The sequence below is a fragment of the Acartia tonsa genome, chromosome 4, assembly GCF_053477335.1.
Source record: "Acartia tonsa isolate MP-2025a chromosome 4, ASM5347733v1, whole genome shotgun sequence".
In the NCBI taxonomy this organism is placed as follows: Eukaryota; Metazoa; Arthropoda; class Copepoda; order Calanoida; family Acartiidae; genus Acartia; species Acartia tonsa.
The window spans coordinates 29,345,806-29,360,205 of NC_137263.1; the positions used below are offsets into that span (position 1 = coordinate 29,345,806).

Here is a 14,400-nt window from a genome sequence, read left to right on the forward strand (position 1 = left end):
TGTGTAAGATGTGTTAAATTTACTGTCATTTGTTTTTAAGTTCACTAAATCTTTATTTAAACTATAGCACTGAAGTATAATATTAATTGTATACCTTTGTAGGTGGCAGATTATCCACTGAGGATATAAAGTCGTTGATAGGGCTTCCCTCACGTGCAGGAGAGGCAGCCTTTTCCTCAAGGAATCCAGTAGGCAATCCTTTCCCTCCTTTTACCTCTTCTCCTAAACACTTTTCCCCTTCATTCCCCTCTTTATGGTTTTGTTCTGCTGTGGTTGGGCTAATTGTTTCCCCCTGATTCTCTTGTTGTGTTGGCGCCTCCTCCTGGTGTCCTCCAGCTGTCCAGTCAAGGTGTGGTGCAGATGTACAGTTGCTGGGCGAAGGAGTGGCTGCGCAGCTAACTTTTTTTTGGCTGTTATAATCCCGAGGAGTTGTGGGATTGTTTGAACTCTTATCCTGGCAATTTTCTGTAAGAATATCACTCTTTTCTTCTTCTTTAGGAGATATATTATTGCTCTTATCCTCGGAAACTACATGAGTACTAGTATAATTATCAAAAGGGACACCACAGTTTGCTGGACTTTTTATAGAGCTTGTAGCTTCAGGTTCCTTCCAGTCTATAAAAGTTTCAGGTAGATTTTCTAAAAGAAAGTCAGGTGTGGCCGCTGATTTGACGGTCATGTCAGGGGACAGGTTGAGGCAGAGTCTGTCCTCTCCATTTCCACCAGAACTTACGGATAACCTAGACAAATAAAAATTAGATATCCACTTGGTTTGTTGTAATTTAGCAGTAATGTATCATTAAAATCCGGTATGACATACCCTTTTTTTTAGCGGACAAAAAGTTAAATCAGATATATTAAGGAATAATGTATTGGACAATAAATTGATGTGTCTGTCTTTCTTTCTGTGTGTTGTGTGTGTCTGCCTGTCTGTCTAAAATGATCTTGCTGACCGCTGAACCAATATGGTTCTTCTGTAGATGTAGCTTTTCATAGGTGTGTAACTATTTTTTGAAAGAGTACCACCACCATTTCAAGAGAAATCGCCATTTAAGCTATGACCCCTCCCCCAATTTTTTTTACTTTTAAAAAGAACTAAAATTGAAAATGAGTGGATGTCGTCTCACCCCCCCCCCCTCACCTCCCCTTCAAGTGCCACAAGGGGCATAGTCGCTAGTTTAGATATAAAGTAATAAAAGTGTACATTTTTAAAATACCATTTAATCCTATTCTATTTCATTTAAATAAATTTATCCTTATTTGTGTGTAGAAACAATTTTATAATTTTGTTAGGATTAACTTTCTATAAATATATGTAATTGCAAACGTACTAGGTATTTTATTTGTAATGGTGCATTTAATCATTGTAAGGTTGCGTGGTTTTATAATCTATAACAACTTTTAAAACTTGAAATGAATGAACTGTTGAATTCAGGGCTCGGTAGAAGCTCGTCAACAGCGACTAAGCCTCAAATTTAACCCTGTTTGAATGCTTTGAAAAAAATCAGTGTTTCGGAGCCGGAGCCGAGAGCCGTGGAGCCGCCATATTTTGCTGGAGCCGGAGCCGTAATTTTCGTTAAAAACGGCTCCGGCTCCGGACTAGATAAATAAAGAGATTTTTTATAATTTATAATTTGGTAACTCTGTTTTGTCATGTGCAAATGCCCTTTTTAAGTTTTTCAAGTCCATTTTTATCAAATATTGAACTTTTAAAACCTTCAAAAGTCAAAAGTAAAAAATATTTTTTATGGGGGAAAAAATGTCGAGTTTTTCTTGATTTTAGGTCGGAGCCGGAGCCGTATTTCCAGATACAGCTCCTCGGAGCCGGAGCCGCATCAAAATTAAACGGCCCCGAAACACTGAAAAAAATTGTAAAGAGGGATTGCAATATTTGGATCAGGTTTAGAATTCCAGCTGATTTTTAAAATTGGAAAGGTTCATTTCGCTCTTGCTTACATGCGGCTGACGCGCGGCTGCTGAGCCCTGATGAAATCTAAACAAAAGTTTGCTCAACGGGTAAAAACAAGGATGACATCATATTTCAAAAAAAATCAGTGGTGGACAAACTGACAAAGTTTATTATAGAGCAAATGTTAAGTGGCCATAATGTGAGAGAAAGAAATATAGATGATTAAAGACTAATCTAAACTAAAATCTGGGAAAATTAAATTTTCCCCCTAGCGCTACAGACTGATAGACGGACTGACAAACATACATACATTGTGGTTTATTAAGTAGCTTTGCTAAAAATATGCAGGATAATTTATTAAAATTAGGAGAAGAAAAACTGTATACATGTGATTTGTTGTTGTTGAAATGTTAATAAGAGTGGAATAATATGGAACTGTGGCCAGGGTAATGTAATAATCGAGAAATGTAAATCATATAGTAATTTAACATGACAATGCTCAGCAAAGATTGGCCAAAGGAATCTCACTTCTTATCTTTGTTGAATTTCCAATCATAACCCTAGAGAATCAGGCTACACCCTAGAGACAAACAGACCAACACGGGTTACATGTAGAGAAGCTTCGCTTGAACAATAATCTAAACTTACTCTTCTTGTTCCTGTATATCAGATAGTATTATTGAGGACTCAGATGGAGTTGTCACATTATTGGAGGATGGTATGAACACAAATCTAAATACAAAATTTGAAATTAGAAGATTAGTTTACAACATCTTTTTTTGAAACAAGATTGAAACTGTCTTGATAATCAGTATAGTAGTACAAACGACAGGTACAAGATTCTAGTAGAAAAAAGTGCTATACTCTGTTTTTAGGGTGAAGTGATATCTCCATTTTTATTTTTGTTTAAACTTTTGGGAGGATGCATAATATCTTCTCTGGGCCATAAAATCTCAAGGCTCCGTAGGAAGGTATGAACTTCCCTTTCGAAAAGACTAAAACCTGTTCATTACAAATTCAAACTTCCCTATAAATTGTTGAAGATCGGTCAGACCTTTTACGGGATTTTTTTAGAATATATTTGGATATATAATTATACACAAACACACACACACACGGGCACATATATACAACTTACTAGTTGTTTACAAAGAATTAATGTAAAGTGAAAGCAATCTATAGAATAGCTTCTATTAATACATTGTTAAACTTAGTATCTAATAAGATTAAGACTATACAGGTTCTATACGTAGTGAATATAGTTTTCTTCAGTCATTTAGGAATAGTTTGATAGTAGAATTATATACAATCCTATTATATAAAGTAGTAAGCGTTTTTTGTCTGGCCCAAGGAATCTCGCTAACCACTGAACCGATATGGTTCTTCTTTACAGTGAAGCTTATAGGCTCTGAGATGGTTTTAGGATATTTAATCATTTTTACAATAAGTCTGAGTATGGTTTTTGGCTATTTTTCTGCCCTTCGAATATTAGGCCCCTAGATGCTAGTGGAGCATCCGCTAGTGTTGAATAAAGTATCTCAAATAGATTAAGACAATATATATCATAAATGTAGAATAATAAATTTTTGTTCAGGGATGTGTGGAAAGTCTATGAAAGATAAATTATCATTCCTTTTCAAATGTCTAATATATCCATAACATTACTTAACCCTTCCTAACCTGAAATGAATATCTATTTTTAAAAATATTCTTAAGGCAACTGTAGTTTGGAGGGATATTGTCGATACAAAAATTGTCCATTTGTCTATCCCCTACGTCCATGGATGGTTGTACACAGCCTTAGTTAATACTTGTGTCTGAGAACACAATAGAAAGATTGATTAATTAGTAGTATGCAATAGGGTCTCACGGATTTTACAAATCCAGAGGAAAGAAACAGGAAGATAAACGTTCTAAAATTCACTATTAAGCCTCGCTGTGTTTTACCTGTAAAATTGGGCAAAAATATGCAACCTAACTTTAACTTCAAATGCTTTGGGGAAATTTCTTTAAGATTTCTGAAAAATACTTTTAAAAAGTAAAATATCTTGAAATTTGCTCTTTTTGTTTCAATTCTTCAATTGAAGGTAAAGTTGAGGAAAAACACTTAATTTCATGTAATCTGGTTTATAAAATCTATTGTTGAATTCTAACGTACATATTTTTATTTGGCTACGTACTTATCTAATATTAAAAGGAAAGTTTTAAATGGATTGCTTATTATTGTTTTAAAAGTACTATTATCAGATAAATTGGCTTTTTGTAAGGTAACATATTATAACACCAGTTGATTCGCCCCTAGCTTAAAACCACATGACCAGAATCTATACTCCTTGAGAAGCAAAATTAACTTTTTCGGTCCAGCTATAAGCTTCAGACGGAAAGACAGATAGACCGACATACATTATTATACTTTCTATTATTAATTAGAAGCGTAGATACTCTTTAGTTCAGGTGTCACTATACATAAAAGTTTTCTTAATACATTACATAGAATATACACAAAAAGGGTTATGCTTTTACAATTGTTCATTTTTAATATATCTAATAAATTAGATTAATTTTCATCCGAAAATATTTTGAAAGAAATTTGAAACATAAAGAATTAATCAAATCCTCTAGTTAGAGGTTAATTCTTTTCTTCATTTCATAATATTTATTAAATGGTAAAAATAAAAATTAATTGGATGGAAATATTATTTTTTAGTGTTTAATCTAGGAAAGTAATTACTAACTTACAAATATTAGGCATTGCATAAACAATGTTTGAGTACATTGAAGATATGGTGTAAATTATCTTATCCCTCGAGATCCCTAGGTACAAAAACACTTTTTTTACAGTCGTGTGGAAAGAATTACAGATTTGCTTCTGTAAATTATGATGGATCTAGTAACATCAAAGTAACATCAAAGTAACATTAAAATCTTCAAAACGTGCCAAATTAACGATATTTGTCACAAAATTATATCATGAAACAATTTCAAATATTACTGCTATTTTAAAGTTTAATTAAAATATCATCTTAAATAAAACCTTGAACACAGTAAAAGTGTCGGACTGATTATGACGTAACAAAAAAAAATTAGCCAATGAGAGGCCATTATTGACCAATGGTAAAATTTATAGTGGCCTCTCATTGGCTAATTTTTTTGTTACGTCATAATCAGTCCGACACTTTTACTGTGTTCAAAACCTTTCCCTACTGAAATTTAGATCATGGTTTTATGGTATGAAAGAAACATTGAGATAACGTAATAAGAAAAAAAAAGTTTAATTACCAAGTTATTTCTAGAGAAAAACAAGGGTGACAACATACATAAAAGCGAAGCACTGAAACGGTAGGACAAACGGACATTAACACTTGTATAGTGTCAAACTAAATAATCAGAATATAAATATATTAGAGTCGAAGCAAAATTATAAGTAAATTTGCTGAAAAACTGCTAGATACAGGATAATGTTTATGGACATACTTACATTTTTAGGACTTGATTATAGATATGCTTCGCTTATAATATTGTACTTTGTTGTCCTAGGAATCAGTATTCAAAAAATCAGATCAATCGGATAATATAGAGTTGCTACGCTTTCCAAATCGTACCTAACTACTACAGGAATCACCATGCAAAGTTAGAAATCGATAGGACAATTCCAACATGCCTAAATTAACGAAAAAAGCTATCCGTTAAGACGTACGGACAGACGGACCGAACCTAATTATAGAAAAGCTTTGCTTTTAGCTATCCGTTACAGATGTACGGACGGACGGACCGACCTTCAGTATAGAAAAGCTTTGCTTTTAATATGTAATATCTGTGTTTAGAACCTACAACAACAAAAAAACATATATTATTATATATATCTACTAGCGGCTTCGCCCCTAGCCTCTAGGGGCTTTGCCCCAAGAGGTGAAAAAAAAAATATGGCGAAAATCGTAAAGGACCATGGAAATATCCTTCAAAAAAAAAAAAAAAAAAAAAAAAAATTGGGGGGGGGGATTTTTTGGTTTTTTGGGGGGTTGGGGGTGTCCCACCCCCCAAGAAAATAGCTTAAAACCACCACAGGACCAATAGGTAGATACCCTGAAGAGTAGAATCCGATCGGTTCAGTGGTTACCGAGATCTTAAGGGACAGACAGACAGACGGACAGACGGTCAGACGGACAGACGGACAGACAGACATCGTTCTACTTTGTATTATAGATAGCAAAAGTAAAGATTTTGTAGAAAAAAAAGTGTTAGAAAAAATCTAGCAATTACAAAGGGTGAGGGAATGGGGTTCCCTAAAAAAAACATATTAGCACCAGTTGATTACCACTAATTGTGATATCAAATGTTTTGTTAAGTTCAAACTGCATTCAATTAACCACAATCCCGTTTAGATCAATATTTTATCCTCTTATTATATAAAGTAGTTTAGTTTTTTTTGTCTGAAGCTTAAGATTTCAATAACTAATGAACCAATCAAGTTCTCCATTCAAGAGAAATTAAATCCTGGTATGGCTTTAGGTTATTTTATTATTGAGATTTAAGTCTTATGATGGTTTATTAATTTTCCATCGCTGCAACTTGGAATAAAGAGTTCCTAGTACGTATATAAGATAGCTAGTTATTAGAAAGAGGCAGCTAATCTATAACAAGTGTATGCACATTCCATACGTAATAACCAAACTGATAAAACGACCTTTTAAAGTACGGAAGGCCCTTTCTGTATATTCTAATATTGTGATTCTTCTAAACCATTTATTTTCTTTTGTTATGTAAGGGTCATTAAGATGTGTATATGTGTTTGTGTGTTTGTGTGTGTGTGTGTGAATATTTAGTACGCCCTACAATTTACTGCACAACTCTACAAAAAGAACACTTATTCACCTAAAACACACACACACACACACACACACTTTGCTCTGGTATCAAGATTTTATTTTAAATATACATAAACATATATATTTGTATACAATAATATTCAAGTATGTTCACTAAATATCAGAAAAAAAATTATATTTTCTTAGGACAAAAAGTTTAGTTTAAAATGTTGATTGTATACCTGGATCTTCTACTACATGATCACTAAACTGTAAGAATAATTGTAACTATTTCGTTTGTAATATATTTTCCACGCCAGACAGTGTACACACTTGATATAGTTAGTCAGCTGTGAACCAAACTGAAGATGAGAGGATGTAAAGATTGTGTATACCTTACCCTACATCTACATACGCACCTCATCTTTTTACCATCTCTCTCTCTCTCTCTCTCTCTCTCTCTCTCTCTCTCTCTCTCTCTCTCTCTCTCTCTCTCTCTCTCTCTCTCTCTCTCTCTCTCTCTCTCTCTCTCTCTCTCTCTCTCTCTCTCTCTCTCTCTCTCTCTCTCTCTCTCTCTCTCTCTCTCTCTCTCTCTCTCTCTCTCTCTCTCTCTCTTTCTCTCTCTCCTAACCATCTTTTTATCTTTCTCTAATATGTTCTCTCTAACTTTCCCCCTTACCCTTTTACTATATCTCTTTCTCTATTTTAAATGAAACTATTTCCTTTTCTGTTTTACCACATTTTAGAAATCTCTTTAAGTTATTCTCTCTTTCTCTTTTCTGAGCTTTACTTTTCTCTCTAAATTTGTTCATTTACTTCACACCCACATTATTTCTCCCCCACCTTTCTTTCTCTATCAGTCTTTATCTGACTTTCTCTATTTTTCTCCTATTTCTCTCTCTCTCTCTATAATTCTATTTGTTTCTTCTTTTCTCTTACATACAGAACCAACTAACGTTCTCTGTCTTTAGTTTCACTCTATTCCTCTCTATTTTTACTGAATACCCGTCTATACCTTTCCCATTCTCCATTTTCTCTCTATGTTTCACTCCTACCCTCTTTCATTTTTTATCTCTTTCTTTTTTCTGAATATAATATTCAGAAAAGAAATGGGAAAGAGAGAGAGAGAGAGAACAAAATCTTGGAAAAAAGGGAGAAAAAAAAGAGAAAAGAAAAAAGATAACTGCAGAGGAAAGAGAAGGGGGCCTCGAATCCAATTACATTGTTTAACTTATCATCATTCCAACAAGTCAAGAAAATTTTGTCTAGTCACAAAATCTTTTCTTAGCCAAATTTTTGTAGATTTTTAAATCAATTTTTTTTAAACCACTTCAAAGTAAGAAAAATAGCTTGAGATAAAAATAGAAAATTGTACACATAATTCAATAAAATAGGCTAATAAGCTAAAAATACTTTTATCTGTATAATCAAAGTTTAACAAAAATATAAAATATTGTACATATCTTTTCATATTCAAATAAATATTTTTACAATCAGCAAATGTGTCCTTATTCTGATTTTCTGTGCCAACACCTCAGACATAACAAAAAGGTTATTTTGGGAGTGGTGGAGGTGATATATCCCTTAAACCTCTAAAACTCTAAAAAAAAGCCCTTTATTTCAAAATTTATTTAAATATTTGCATTTTACACCCAATATGTGTGTTTTTATTTCCTACCCAAAAATATGGAAGGGGGGGGGAGGTAATTAGTAATTACCCCATGTTAATTTTTTTCCACCGTTGTATAAATTTTGAGGTTAAAAGAATTTCGCCACTTTAACAACCCCCCCCCCCCCTTCCCCCTCCCATTATATCTTGATCGAAAAATAAAAGCTTGGACGTCCTTGAATGTACTAAAATATAAAAAAAAAATATTTATATCGGATAGAAATTCCATTTAAATGGTTGATTGATCGTCTTTAGTAATAAATATATTATATCTTTAATGATTCCTCAACCCTGACCTAGTATGAGCAATACCAAAACTTTAAATTTAACATACCTTAAAAACTTTATTCTCAACAAACTTAAGATTTTAGCTCAGTTTTTAATAAATATTTTTTGTTATAAAGCATTTCACCAATTTAATCATCATTTTTAAATAAGAGCATATTTTAGCATAAATATTTTTAATGAACGTTTTACTTTTAGCAAAGAATAATTTATTTCCGGAAAAAAAAGAGATATTAACTTCTATAGAACTGATTCAAAGGGAAATTGAAAAATATGAGATTTTGCAAAGTTGAGACTTCTAAAATTTTTCATGTCTTTTATCAATAGACTGACTTATATAAATATATATATTTACCCGAAAAGTGTTTTACGAAGAGATTGAATATAAATCAGGGCTCGGCAGCCGAAGCTGAACCCAGCCGCCCTAAAGTGCCTATTAGTCAGAAGCCGCTGTGATTCTCCCTTTATCTGCTTTTTAAATAATATGAAGAGCAGATTAACCGCTGTTTATTAACAATCCGCAGCTAGCGGCCCGAATTCTTAATATAAAGTACTATCTGAAGCTTAAGATTTCATAAACTAATTGAGTTCTCATTTATGGTGAAGCTTCACATAGGTCAAGGGATAGTTTTAGCGATTTCAATTTTAGATTTAATCATTTGGGTGGTTTTAGGCCATTTTATGTCCCCTGTCTATCTCTTTGAATACAGAGCCCCCTAGGTGATAGGTGTACAACTGCCAGTTTTTTTACTGTAGCTTAAGATTTCGACTACTGAACCTATTGATTTCTCCATTGAAAGGAAGCTTCTCATAGGTCCTTGGATAGTTTTAGGTTATTTTCCTACTTTCCTTACTGCTAAGAATATAGAGCTCTTAGATGCTAAGAGCGCAACCGCTAATAATATATAACCGATAATACATACAAAAAAAACAAGGATGCCAACATCCATAAAAGCGAAGCACTAAAACGGTAGGACAAACGGACATTAACACTTGTATAATGTCAGAACTGAATAATCAGAATGCGAATGTAAAAGAATCACAGCAAAATTGTAAGTAAATTTGTTGAAAAACTGCTTGAAACAGGATAATGATTATGGACATACTTACTTTTTTAGGACTTGATTATAGAGTTGCTTCGCTTATAATATTGTACTTTGTTGTCCTAGGAATCAGTATACCAAAAATCAGACCAATCGGATAATTAGGTCACATGCAAATTTGTTGTTAAAAATGTAAAAAAAAATCAAAATGTTTAAAATGGACGTACGGACATTCTGGTAATGTTATAGAGTTGCTTCGCTTTCTAACTCGTACCTAACTATTACAGGAATCACCATGCAAAATTTGAAATCAATAGGACAATTCTAACATGCCTAAATTAACGAAAAAAGCTATTTAAAAAAATTTAAAAAATCAACATGTTTAAAATGGACGTACGGACATTTTAGTAATGATTATAGAGTTGCTACGCTTTCTAAATCGTACCTAACTACTAAAGGAATCAGCATGCAAAATTTGAAATCGATAGGACAATTCTAACATGTCTAAATTAACGAAAAAAGCTATCCGTGACGGACGGACGGACCGACCCTAATTATAGAAAAGCTTCGCTTTTAAAAACATTTTAGAATACACACACTAGCACACATATTTAGACCAGGAGTACACATTAAATTATGGTTGAACAATAAAATAACAATTGAAAGGCTGTGTTATCCTTAATACAAAGTAGAACGTCCATTTGTCCCTTTGCTCGTATCTCGCTACCGGCTGAACCAACAAGGTTTAGCTTTTCAGAAATATACTTCCGGGTCCTAGCATAGTTTTGAGCTATTTTCCTGTCGTATATATCCAACCCACCCCCCAACACACACACACATACACAAAAGGGTGATTCCACTAGTTGGGTGATTACTTGATATTTATACCTAAAATTTCTAACTTCGGTACACAATTACACAATCCTTTTTTTCCTTTCGGAATAACAGTTACATTTTATTAGGATAATAAGCGTAGACAACTCACATCAAAATTCAGCTCCTCCCAACCCATCACCCCACAACAGAAAAAAAAATTACGTAGGATCAAGTCCAGATTGTGCAAGGATCGTAGCTGCCTCATCATTGGTAATATTGACCAGGCTGCGACCATTCACTGATATCAACATGTCACCTACAGAAAAAAAAGAATTTTTATCATTTATGTAAAGACAATTTAAGTTATTCCATCATTTCTGGTCAAAAAAGGATGACAAAATCCATAAAAGCAAAGCTTAACAAATTAGATGGTCAAACAAAGGACCATTATCAAATATAGAGTAATCATTATCAATAGAAAAAATAATATGTATAATGATTTAATCGTAGCTAGGGTAAGTATAGAGGCACCCTCCCCCAAAATAATAATAAACCTTCCCTGGACCTATAAGAAGGTAAACTGTAAAGAAGCATATCATTTTAGTGGTTAGCAATATCTTAAGCTACAGAGCCACAGACAGAGTGCCTATTACTTTTGTACATATAAGAATATTTTTTTAAATATTATATGTTTAAATTGGATGTATGACGTTTTAATAAAAAAATAAGTTGCAACCCTTTCAGATTGTATCTATTATGGGAATCATTATGCAAGGTCTAAAATCGATCAAACATGTCTGGATTAACAGTCAAAGCTGTCTGTTACGGACTGACATACAAACCGAAATGTAGAAACGCTTCGATATAATTTTTTTAAATCATACCTGGTTTAAGAATGTTTGATTGTGAGACAGGGTATTGTGGTAAAATAGTTTTTATGAGACAACCTCCTATATCTCCATTACGAGCATCTATTTCCATTCCTACAATCATTTTGTAATGTTTAAAATATTTGGATCAGGTGCAGTTCACGGTAAAATGTTTCTGGAACTTATGAACTTACAGATCAACTCTTAATGTATAAAATCACGAAACCTTTGATTGAGAGCCATGACAACCGAGCAGTTTTAAGAATCGCCATGAAGGATAAGATCTTGGACGTCCTTGGCATGCAATTGTAAACGGATTTTTAGTACACTTAACTGTGTTTATCTTAAGCAAATTGTCATAGCAAAAACATGTCATACTCAATAAACTGTATAATTCAATTTAATTTTGAATCTTTTTGAAGAATACGCCTAATTTTGCTCAACTGATACAGAATAAACATATCGATATATATCCTGGTATGTTGTGTTCAATGCTGACTTTGAATAGTTATTTATAGCACCGTATTATAGACAGTATTCCGCGGATAGTAATAATAATTATTATTCTACTTTTAGTAGAAAAATTTGTATACAATACGATACATGATTTTTCAGTTTGGCAGTGAACCAGTTCTTATCATATCGCCAGCGGATACTAATCGGTTTTGAAGCCATACCGTAAAAGAATATTACCTAATGACTGTCCTGGTTCTCTTCTTACTTTAACCGAGCTTATATTACAATGAGGCAGAGATTGGCTTTCAGGTACAATATTCAGGATGGCCGGCCGTGGCTTGCCTGTCCCAGTGGCCACACCGGCCCCATGAGGTCTGCTGGCTCCAGATTTCTGGCTGGCGGCCATACTGGCTCCAGGTTGCGGTCTGGAGCCCTCAGGTACATCACATTCAGGAGTTTGGCGACCATCAACGGTTTGGTTGTGGTCAGGTTTATCACTTACACTCTCTAAAACAAATAGGTCATTATTAACAATTTAAGACCTAAAAAACTTTGACATGTGAAGGTAGATCCAAGTAAATCTTAATTTCTCCTTAATATTTACAAACTAATACTTTATAATCTATTTTTATTAATTATACTTCTATTGATATTTATGAATAAAAAATATTTAGTTGACAAGCACTTTTAGCAATTAAGTTTAGCTTCACTTTCGTACTCTTTTTTCCTTTTTACTAGAACATTTGTCTAACAAGTTAACATCAAACATTAGACGCTTAGAGATTCCAACGCAAATATTTTTTCTAATACATTTATCTATATATTTTTATTATTTCACCCAGAATAGGGGAGACATTGGACGGTAAATAATATTCAAACCCAAGGTTTTTTGAAAATAAACACGCACTCTTAAAATGATTGAATGGTTCTAACTATCAATGCCAAAGTTTTTAAACAATATTTTAATCTAAAAAAGGAGTAATTTTGTATATCACCAAAAGGAGTGTACATCAGTTTATTGTCCAATGTCCATAAAATCAAGATAACTGATTTTACCTGATTCTTGAGCTTGGGGTGTTGAGAATGATTTATTAACTGTGCATGTATAATCTTCTAATAATGATACTGTTGAGAATATTGAGTTGGGTGACACGGGTTTACTCACGCCAACCTTTACTATTCCACACGGGGCACCCTTCAAAGCCTAAAAAATAAAGTATAGATTATTATCAACATTTAACATCTAACATTGCGGTTAAATTGATTTCTTCCTGATTTTAATTCTAAGCATATTTGTTTCTTAGTTTGTCTTAATATCTGTTACACTCTGTAATATAGTAGATAGGAAAGGGGAGGGGGGGGGGGAAGCCTCCCATGAATTAACATTTTTTAACCCAACCCCTCTATAGGGTAAAAGGTACACATTAAACTTCTTACGGTTAGACAGACTAACATCCAATTACCTGATAACAGTTTTACTCCTTACCTGAACGGCTGTCTCTAAGTCTGAATTCTTAAGGCAAACAGAATTCACGTACATTATTCTATCCCCAGCTAATATTCTTCCATCCTAAACAGAGTTGCCATATATTATTCTATCCCCAGCTAATATTCTTCCATCCTAAACAGAGATGCCATATATTATTCTATCCCCAGCTAATATTCTTCCATCCTAAACAGAGTTGCCATATATTATTCTATCCCCAGCTAATATTCTTCCATCCTAAACAGAGATGCCATATATTATTCTATCCCCAGCTAATATTATTCCATCCTAAACAGAGTTGCCATATATAATCTATCCCAAGCTAATATTCTTCCATCCTAAACAGAGTCACCATATATTATTCTATCCCAGCTAATATTCTTCCATCCAAAACAGAGTTGCCATATATTATTCTATCCCCAGCTATTATTCTTCCATCCTAAACAGAGTTTCCATATATTATTCTATCCGCAGCTAATATTCATCCATCCTTAACAGAGTTACCATATATTATTCAATCCCTATTCTCCAGCTAACAATCTTTCATCCTTAGCATAGCTGCATTTTATTTATCATATATTTTAGACAGACCAATCATAAAATGAATTATTGTACATCTATCATTATTCAATCTCAAATAAAGTTACCAGTTACAAGAAATTCCACCAAACATTTGTATAATTTAAACAGATATTTTTTTATTAAATTTTTGTACCTGTTGTGCTATACCTCCAGGAACTAGACTGCGAACAACAATCACACGGTCACTCAAATTTACTGGATCCTAGTAAAAATAATATTTTGACAATTATAGTAAAGCAGAGGTTGGTCACGAAACCTATATGCTACTACCAAATACAATGGGTTTTATGCTCGGTTATATACTAGCGGTTACGCCCCTAGAGGCCTTAGAATAGGGGAAAACTACCCTTCACTTTCTTCAATATTAGTTTTATAAAGAGAGAAAAAAAATTTGGGGGGGTGGGGTAATTTTTTCTAGGGGCGATTTCTCTTGGGAGGGTGGATGGACATACTCTTTCCCAAAATATCAATAAAGCTTCA

At 33.4% G+C, this 14,400-nt stretch overlaps 1 protein-coding gene across 1 annotated transcript in view; it reads right to left on the minus strand.

Annotated features, from left to right (window-relative positions):
• Window positions 1–14,400, minus strand: part of LOC145315420 (multiple PDZ domain protein-like) — a 45,097-nt gene that overhangs the window by 20,751 nt on the left and 9,946 nt on the right. Inside the window, exons 11-18 of the mRNA XM_080155402.1 lie at window positions 14,054–14,122; window positions 13,339–13,422; window positions 12,909–13,056; window positions 12,090–12,359; window positions 11,412–11,510; window positions 10,750–10,843; window positions 2,558–2,641; window positions 95–740 (exon numbers count right to left, since the gene is read on the minus strand). Of these exons, the coding sequence (XP_080011528.1) occupies window positions 95–740; window positions 2,558–2,641; window positions 10,750–10,843; window positions 11,412–11,510; window positions 12,090–12,359; window positions 12,909–13,056; window positions 13,339–13,422; window positions 14,054–14,122 (1,494 nt within the window). The remainder of the gene's footprint in view (window positions 1–94; window positions 741–2,557; window positions 2,642–10,749; window positions 10,844–11,411; window positions 11,511–12,089; window positions 12,360–12,908; window positions 13,057–13,338; window positions 13,423–14,053; window positions 14,123–14,400) is intronic.